The sequence below is a fragment of the Nannochloropsis gaditana genome (genome assembly GCF_000240725.1).
Source record: "Nannochloropsis gaditana CCMP526 unplaced genomic scaffold scaffold704, whole genome shotgun sequence".
Classification (NCBI taxonomy): Eukaryota; class Eustigmatophyceae; order Eustigmatales; family Monodopsidaceae; genus Microchloropsis; species Microchloropsis gaditana.
This window is the reverse complement of record NW_005803249.1, coordinates 709-9,642: the sequence shown is the minus strand read 5'-3', so window position 1 is coordinate 9,642 and position 8,934 is coordinate 709. Positions and strand designations below refer to the sequence as shown.

The 8,934-nt window shown below is 58.4% G+C and overlaps 2 protein-coding genes across 2 annotated transcripts; one reads left to right on the top strand and one right to left on the bottom strand.

The window, feature by feature from the left end:
- Window positions 1–384: 384 nt before the first annotated feature.
- OTSA (alpha,alpha-trehalose-phosphate synthase (UDP-forming)) lies at window positions 385–4,968 on the bottom strand (the record flags this gene model as incomplete). The annotated part of the gene is made up of 4 exons (XM_005853858.1): window positions 4,460–4,968; window positions 1,731–4,312; window positions 1,490–1,616; window positions 385–1,340 (listed from the first exon to the last, which is right to left on the bottom strand). Exons 1-4 carry the CDS (start codon window positions 4,632–4,634, stop codon window positions 385–387), a joined length of 3,840 nt encoding a protein of 1,279 aa, XP_005853920.1. The 5' UTR covers window positions 4,635–4,968.
- Window positions 4,969–6,078: 1,110 nt separating this feature from the next.
- NGA_0126602 (dhhc zinc finger domain-containing protein) lies at window positions 6,079–7,643 on the top strand (the record flags this gene model as incomplete). The annotated part of the gene is made up of 3 exons (XM_005853857.1): window positions 6,079–6,322; window positions 6,551–6,854; window positions 7,078–7,643. Exons 1-3 carry the CDS (start codon window positions 6,122–6,124, stop codon window positions 7,641–7,643), a joined length of 1,071 nt encoding a protein of 356 aa, XP_005853919.1. The 5' UTR covers window positions 6,079–6,121.
- Between the last annotated feature and the right edge of the window lie 1,291 nt (window positions 7,644–8,934).

The window sequence follows — 8,934 nt, the reverse complement described above, 5'->3', positions numbered from 1 at the left end:
ACTGAGTCAGCATCATGAAGCACGCGCCTTGGTTCGATCCGAGGTGTTGATGAGATACGGCAGCTTCCTTAATTTGAAGGCTGCATAATTTACTTTCCTCCTCTCCACAATCTTTCCGATTGTGCCTCCTACGCCGCTCTTTCCCTCCTTGTCGGCGCAGTCTCACCACATGCTACTGGGATCAACCGCCCAAAACGGTCTCCTAGAGTCTAAGCTCTGAGCATTACTGCCCCACAGCAGAGATATAAGCCGACTTCAGAAGGACGGCCACCCCCTCTGTCGCGCATTTCGCGCCCTCCACACCTCCCCTTTATCCCGTAGATACCCCCTCGCATGCTTACTGCCGAGTCCTCCTCTGTTCATCTCCGGTGCCTTTCGCACCCCTCAGAAGAAGACACCGTCATCCTCATTGCCCTCCTTGATCGTCTCTATGTAGGTGGCCCACGTCATCGCCGACGCCGACGGGCTCTGCAGCAACTCCGGCGCAGGCTGCTCCCCTGTAAGGTCCCTCCCTTCTCGCGCTCGGCGGCCGCCAGCCAGGTCCCCGAGCGAGAAATTCTTCTTCATGCTCGCCACACCCACGGAGCTGGTCGTCAAACTCTTGGTCAACACAGGCCGCCCTGGCTCCTCTTCTGCGTCCGCGCTCGACTCACAACCGCTCACAAGCTGCCGTAGGTCGACGCTAGACATGAAGCCCCGGCTGGTGGGCCGTGTGATCCGCGAGCACCGGGCGATCGAGCCTAGCAGATCGTGCACTTCGTCCACGTCATTCAAAAAGGAACGGGCCTGGCTAGGTTTCTTCCCGACGGTACAGCTGAAGGCCGCGACCGCGTTAGGGGGGAAATTGGCGGCGTAGTCTGCGGCGGCGGTGAACATACTCTCATCGCTAGCATCGTCTCCCACCACCAAAAGGAAATCCACCACTTTGCCGTGCTCAGCCATCTCCCCCAGGACTTTTTCCAAGAAACTGCCCTTGTGCACCCCCTCCGGCCGCACTTCCAGGTACCCTCCTTGCAAAGCCTTGTTTTCCCCGCGCAAGATTTCCACGCCCGCCCCCCGCAAGACGCCGCTCAAGTGATCCTCCAACTCCTTGCTCTGCATGTGCCCGAACTCGGGATCCGCGTCCCTGTACTGCCAGAGCAGAGCGCTCCCTTTCTGTTCGATGTAGGTGCCGTGGGTCCTCTTCACGTACACGTCCATGATAGCTTGGGTCAGCTCCATCCAAGAGGAGTCAAAGGAGGGCAGCATCATTTCCCAACCCCCTCCCACGGTGGGGGAGTGGTTGGGGGGGTGGTGGGCGTGGGGCATTTTGTAGAAGAAACCGTGTTCCGCGCCCAGACCTGGACAAGCGGAAAGGAGGGGGAAAGGCAGGAGGAAGGGAGGGGGTGGTTGACGGAATGCAATCACGAAAGCAACGACCCCCCGGTGGTAGACCCGGGTCTAGTCAAGGGAAGGGAAGAAGAAGAGAGCGCGGTAAGATCCCACCTACCTAGATTCTCCACCTCTCCGAAGCCTTGCTCCAAAGCTTGTCGCTCCATGCCCGTGACCACAAAGCAGGCGTTCTTGAAATCGTTGCAGAGATCGCGCAAGATGGAAAGAAGGTGCTTGCTTGGACCCTGAGATAGAAAAGGGGACAAGGCATGGTCACGCACAATCGTGGCGAGAACAGCACAACGACAAGGGGGGGGGCACGTGAGGGGGGAAAAGAGCAAGCGAAGGGGCCTACGCACCTTACGATGGGCCAGCTTGTTGCTGACCGCGTAGTACTGAACGTTCTCCTTCTTCTCGCTCCCACTCACGAGCGTGCCCCCGTAGTCTAGCATGATGACACGGTGCGTGCTCTGCCGGTACGCGCGTGCCACGTCCTCAACGCGGAGGGGGTGAAAGCCCTTGTCCATCCCCAATACCCGGTAGTGCAAGCCGAGGCCCACGCCCGAGTAAAAAGACCGGTCCACGTCCTTTTTCACGCGTTTCACGTCCATCAGGATCTGGTACGCCCACTGCAAGACGGTTTGAGAGTTGACAAAGCGCCAGTCCCGGGCGTGCCGGGCCAGTCGCTCCTCCGCCGACATGCCCAAGGCCCGCGCCATCAGCTCGCCGGTCCCCTCGATCTGCCACGGGTTCACGAACATGGCCCCCAGCAGGACGCGCGTGCACGACACGAACTCGCTCAGGATCAAGACCCCCGGGAGGGGTGTATCCTCCTCTGTTGGCGGCGGGCATTCTACTGTCCCTTTGGCCGCCCCCTCTGCGGTCAAGTCCACTTGGCTCGAGCGGCGACTGCTGCTCGCAGAACCCCCCTCCTTCCCTCCCACCACTACCGCCTGCGCCGCCACAAACTCGAGGGGCATTCGGTTCAATCCGTCCCGGGGGCTCGTGACGATGAATACGTCCGCCATGGCCAAGAGAGGCATCCGGTCCTGAAGCCGCATCTGCCGCTCGTTTCGCTCGATGAAGACCACGGGCGGGGCGGGCAGGTCGGCATGGGCCGCATTGATGGACGTCACCATTTGCCGCACCTCCCGCTTGGTCCGGGGGTAGTCCTCTCCACGTTCGCTGGCCGTTATTCCCACTTGGAAGAGCACCACCTTGCCCTTCCATTCTGGGTGCGTAGCCAGAAACCTCTCAAAAGCCAGGAGCTTTAGGGGAATGCCACGAATCCGCTCCAGCCGGTCGATGCCCAAAATCACCTTCCTTCCAGCGAACTGCTGTCTAAGCTTGTCCACCTCCAGCTGCATCTCTGGCTCTGCGAGCATCAAGTGCCGGATGGCCGCGCTGTCCACCCCCACGTGGATGGAGGAGATCGCCACGGTCCGCCCGTTGTAATGCACAGCCATTTGCCCCCCTTCCATATCGTACGTCACACCCAATATGCGCCGGACGCAGGTGACGAAGTGCCGGGCGTACTCGTACAGGTGGAACCCGATGTGATCGGCGTTCAACATCCCGCGCAACAAGTCTTCGCGGACAGAGAGCGTCCGGAAGATCTCGGAGGAGGGAAAAGGCGTGTGCAAGAAGAGGCCCGTCTTGGCGGTGGGCAGGGACTTGGTAATGAAGGAGGGGAGGACCAGCAGGTGGAATCCATGGATCCAGATCAGGTCTCCCTCGTTGTAAACCTCCACCACCTTGTCCCGGAACCGCATGTTCACGTGGGAGTAGGAGTGCCACACCGAGTCCTGGGTTTTCTGGTCCCAGAAACGCGTGGGGCGCGAGCCGTACACGTCCAAAATGTGGTGGAAGACCGGCCAAAGCGTACCCTTGCAGAAGGTGTTGTAGAACTTGTCGTGGATCTCCGGGTCGATAAAGACGGGGACGCAGTCGAACTTGCGGAGGGCACGGGCTAAGCTTTCTTGTTCCTCACGGTTCAGTTTCCCCCCGATCTCGGCGGGCAGACGGACAGTCCCCACCCACGTGACCCGGAGCCTGGTTCGCAGCGAGAGCAAGTTTTCGGTGTCCCACGCGATGATCCAGTCCCTGGCCCCCTCCTCCTCCTCTTCCTCTTCCCCGCCCTCGTCCACCCGAACACCGGGCAACCCGGCGTCTCCGGACCGCTTCTTTATTCTCGACGCTGTTTCCGTTTCCCCCTCGGGCAAGGACGGCGCCCGCGACACAATCAGCGGAAGGAAGTAGCTCACCACCACCACCCCATCCGAGGGAGAGATAGACACCTCGTCGGGGTCCAAGAAGGCCTGCGCCGCACTCGCACTCCCTCCCCTTCCTCTCTTGTAAGCGACGGCCGCGCCGCCGCCCCCACCTCCCGCCTGCGACGCCGTACCGTCCCTCGACCCTTTCCTTCCCCCTCCTTTCAACGAATCCTCCCTCCCCAAGCGCAGCGACACGCTCTTCATGGACGTGTGCGGCGTGAAGCTCTTCACGTCGATGGGCGCATCTCCCAAAGAAGAGGCCGTCGCCTCGGCGTCCTCCCGGTTGATCACAACCTTCGATGGCGGCTCACCCCCTTCCCCCCCAACCTCCCCCTCCAGCGTTTCCTCCGCGAAATCAAACCGACGCAGGTCTTCCTCCACCTGTTTCGCCGTCCCTTCTTCCCATTGCACCCCTTTCTCTTTTCTCTCTACCGTGGCGGCGGCGGCGGCTAAGGCAGCGGCGCTCCGGGGCAGGGGTACAGGAGGGAGGGGTGGAGAGGCGCGGGGGGAGGGGAGCACCCCGAGCACATCGGTAATGACCTGGTCCTTGGTGATGTGCATGGTGCGCGTGCCGTCTTTGCCAGTGCCGGCAGGCTCCCAGTGGGAGAATACCTCCCCTTCGAAGATGGCGTACTTGTAGGTCAAGTCCGTGTCGTTGGGCACCGACACTGGAGACCCATGGAGGGGGGAAAGGCGGTAAGGAGGGGAGGGAAATGGAGCTCAAACGATCAGAGCCTGCCGGCAAGAAGTCAACACGCACAGACACACCTCCCAAGAGCTCGCCCCCTTCTTTTCTATTCCATCCCAAGCCCTACCCCAGTCCGAGCTCCACCGCGGGTACTCCGCAGGGGTGGTATACAGCGCCACGCCGCTCAGCGCATCATTGTCGCCCAGGGCAGGCCCGCTTCCGGTCACGAAGATGGCTTGCCCGTGCCCGAGGGGGGCTTCTACATGGAACTGAACGCGGGAGAATTGCCGTGCTCTGGGCATGGCACTGGAGACGTTTCGGGTCGCGATTAGGAAGTGAGCAGGTGCTGCGCCGTAGGTAGAAGGGATAAAGGGCCCGAAACTGTTTGCTACTTCCACAGCGATTTCTTTCTGGACGGGAATTCTGGTTTTACTGCGAGGTGCAGCTCCTGTACCGCTGTCAGCGTTATCTTGGCCGCTTTCCTACACTGGAATGCCGTATCGCGCTTCAACACCGCGAGACCATCGGCATCTGGTACCCTTTCTCGATCCCTCGATGCGTACGCTGCTCCTTACTGATTTTAACTTCAAGGTTCTTGCCCTGTTCTGCTGCTTCTTGTCCTTTACACCTATTTTTCGGAAACCAGGACGAGAAAGGGGATGAATGAGAGAGGAACCTGAAAAGATTGGGGGTGCTGTGGAAGACCCGCAATCATTGAAGGGACATTTTTCATGACTGCACGCTACCATGCAGTATTCGTTATTAATACTCAGCTAGGTATCGAGCCACTGCATTGAGGCGCAGGCACCCCAACCGGCCAGAAACACAATTTCTTGCGGACGTCGCGCTTAACCTTATCATCCTCATCACATCCCTATTTTCACTGCCGCATTCTTAGTCACATCAAACACCTATATCGACCGCTTGCACCATCAATACATCTCTTCCTTACAATTGAGACGTTCTAACAGAGGTGCTAGGGCGAAGGGGAAATGAAAAGCGTCAAATGGAGGGCCTGACTATCTCATAAGAGACAAGGATAGGTCAGGGGGTCTGCTATAAACGAGACTCAAAGAAATCAAGGGATCATGCACCTGCACTACTGCCAGCCCGTCCCCGGGGAAAACCCTGCGATGTAAGGGCACGACTGAAACATGCATGCACACAAGGTGTGGCCTAATACGGCTCCGGCGGTCGACTCCGTGGTACTCGCGCCGTTAACCTCCGTGAAGAGGGAGCGAGCTGCCCTCCCTCCCTCCTCCTCCCTCAAGCCTTTCCGGCCAAACCACCATGCCCAAATCCACCTGTTTCCTTCCGTCCGACCCGAAAATGCATGGATGACACCACGAAGAGGTGCGCATCCTTTCCCATGCACCCAGGCGTGGTGTCGCATCGCAGTGGTCGTGTCTACACGGCGACTTGTGTTGAGGATGACATCACGACCCTCCCATCTTGAAAGGTTCTGTCGCCCCGGCGGCAGGACTCTCCAAAAGACATAAGGGCCGTATTTATCGGCCTCCTGCACACATGCTGGTTGCGAAAGCCACCAATTTTTATTCAACTGTCAGACCTGTCATTCTGTTTGCACGCCAGACACCGGAATTCTCGGACTCCTGACTGAGAAAGGGGACATTCACAAGGCCGGCGCGGCCGGAAACCTCCCCTGATCCTCGTATCGTACACTTTACGCGTTCATTGCAAGCATTTACAAATGTCGCCCCGTCATAATGTCATACTAAATATTTTAGGTGTAGGAAGAGGTGGATAAGGCACGTATACGTCATTCCGTATGTTGTCACCCATAGCGGAGTCGCCGCTTAAAGAGCAAGCTGCCGAGCAAGACGAGGAAGGAGAAACGAAGAATGTGAACCATTCACGCGACGTCGAGCATGTAGTGGAAGAGGATGAAGAAAATTTGCTGTCAGCCGATGCTTTGAGAAGGCGGATCCAGGAATCTACCCGCTGCGGGAAACCATTCCGAGGGACTCCGGTAGGCCATAAAAGAAGGAGGGGGGGAAGGGAAGTAGAGGCGCGGCGGTAGAGAGTGATTAAGCACGAGGAGATCGTGTATCGGAAGATTTAAGGCATGAGGATACATTAAAGTGCTTTTGCCGTGAAGAGACCGAGACGGGACAGGGGGGGACTTTGGCTTGGAAACTCATGCCATCTCTGCCGTGTCTACGGTCCCTCTTTTCTTCGATCTCGCGCCTTTTCGTAGATGGAAATGGAGAGCGGGTGTGAAGCCTTACGAACCCCATCGCCATGGCTGTCGTCGGCGCCTTATATCAGCCTTGGGACGACGTCCATGCCCTCCTCCGCGCCTGCCGGCCACCTGGGGGCCACGCACTCCCCCTTACCCTCGCGGTCAGCCTCCTCCTCAAGAACAAACCCATGGAGAAGGCCTTTGGACCTGCTTATATCCACCCGAAACATTGTGGGGCAGATTTTGAGCTTCTCGAGAGGGGGCATGGAATGCCCCCTACCTGTGCTGTATGACGAGGACCATCCCGACCCCTTCGTAAGTAAGCGTGATGTGATTGCCCAGCCTTGCCACGCACTTGTGCCTCTGCAATGCTGCATGCCCCATGCATGAAAGCGTGCGAGCAGGCTGCAGCCATCTGGGCCTGTTTGCAGTAGTGCTATAGAAGCTATTTTTCCGCGTCACCATTTCCCTGAATCTCTTCCCTTCTCCCTCCACCCTCCAGGAGTGCCTCTGCAACCTGATCAACATGCCACGCGTCCCAGCGGCCCGCCACCACTACCTGATCTACCTATCCCCTCCCCCGCCCTCCTCCTCCCTCGGGCCCTCCCTGCCTTCCTCCTCCTGCCCGCCGCCCCCTGGCGGGCGTTTGTACACAGTCGGGCCACACTGGGCCGGCGTGGTCTTCACAGTCTTCCTCGTCTGCCTCGCATCTTTCCTCTTCATTTCCCATGTCTGCGTCCCCCTCGGCCCCTTCTTCGTCCTTGTCGCCGGTGTCTACACGGGCCTCACCCTTTTGACCCTTCTACGCACCGCCTGTCTCGATCCGGGCCTCATCACGCGCTCCGTCCCGCCCTCGTTGCCCCGCCGGAAGTACTGCAGCATTTGTCGCCTCTACACCGGCCCTACCGCCCGACACTGCGAAGACTGCGGCGTCTGCATCGAAGGGATGGACCACCACTGTCCCTGGATGGGCCACTGCGTGGGGAGTGGCAATATGGGGGCTTTCCTCTGCTTCAATTGCGTCTGGCTCACCTACGTCTTGTTCGTCTTGGCCTGCCTGGCGGCGCAGAGCGGGGTCTTTGGGAACGCGACACGCGTGGAAAACTAGGGGGGTAGCTGGCGGCTTCTCCCATTCCCTTCGTGCGCCCAATCCTGGCGGCTTTCCTGGAAGCCCAACCCTCGATGTCGGGCCGGGGACTTGAGCATCATGTCTCCTTAACTACCTCGCTTTTGCTCAGGAACGTCTGTCTAACGGCGTGCAGGGGCCTCGATGCAATGGTTGGGGTGCGCGTTGTAGGGAATGTAGTGGGGTGTGGCGTCGAACACCGTCAGGAAAGGAGGGAGGTTTCAGGATTTAAAATCAGGTGCGAGGGCACTGCCGGAGCGTGGGAAGAGACGATGGGCATCCAGAGGCGATGAGTAAAGCACAGAGGTGCAGGAGGAAAGTGAGGCCCGAAAATTTAAGACTGAAGGCCCCATGTCGACAGGAATAGGCAAATGAAGCAGGCAGCGTGGGGAAGGGAAAGACCGACCTAGTAAAGTAAATGCCTAGGCACAGGGCACCCATAAAATAAATTTAAATCGTTCTCATGGGCAGGAAACCTGTATTTCTCTTCTTTTTGGCAAACGCACCTTGTTTTAGTGCCATGGAGCTATTGCACTCATCTTCGGGACGGGGCCTTGTCGCCCTTTTTCCCTAAAAAATATTTGATGTTAACGTAATCTTCTCCATTGGATACTCAATGGCTCCTCCGCATCTATCCTTAATTTCCCACGGTGCTCGCGGAAGTTGCGGCGCCAAATTTCTTCCCTTGCCTGGTCATGTCCAGTCGACATCCCTCTCCCTCATTTCAAGCACGTACCAGACAACATGCATGCACATATGTACAGGTGCCTCCTCCCCCCCCCGGCTCAATAGAATGATCCTACCACCCTGACCCTGTGAGCAGTCTGGCTGCTATCCTTTCCAGTCCCGCCGACGTTGCTGCAACAGTGCAATTAAACGGCCATGATTCCTGCCTCTGCAGCTGCCCACATGTCACAACCCCCTTCTCGTTTGTGAGGCCCTACGCACTACCCTAGCATCCCTTTTTTACAGACTCTAAGGCTGTGCCCCGACACGGGGCTACGCGACAGCATCGATCGCAACGGCTTCCCGTCCACGGGCGTCTCGCTCTCTGTCAATGATGTTGCTCGCACCATCCAATCCCAGCCACACATTACTTTACCCAAACCTCGACCACCTGGCGGTTTAGACTCGTCCCAGCGGGCAAGCCCCCCCGCTCTTCTTTCCCTTTCCCCGCCTCTTCTTCTTCTTGTGTCATCCATAGCTTCGCTGCGAGCCCGTCGAGAAGATAGGGATACCCTTACCGCCTCCCTTTCCCTTCTTCTTCTGCTGT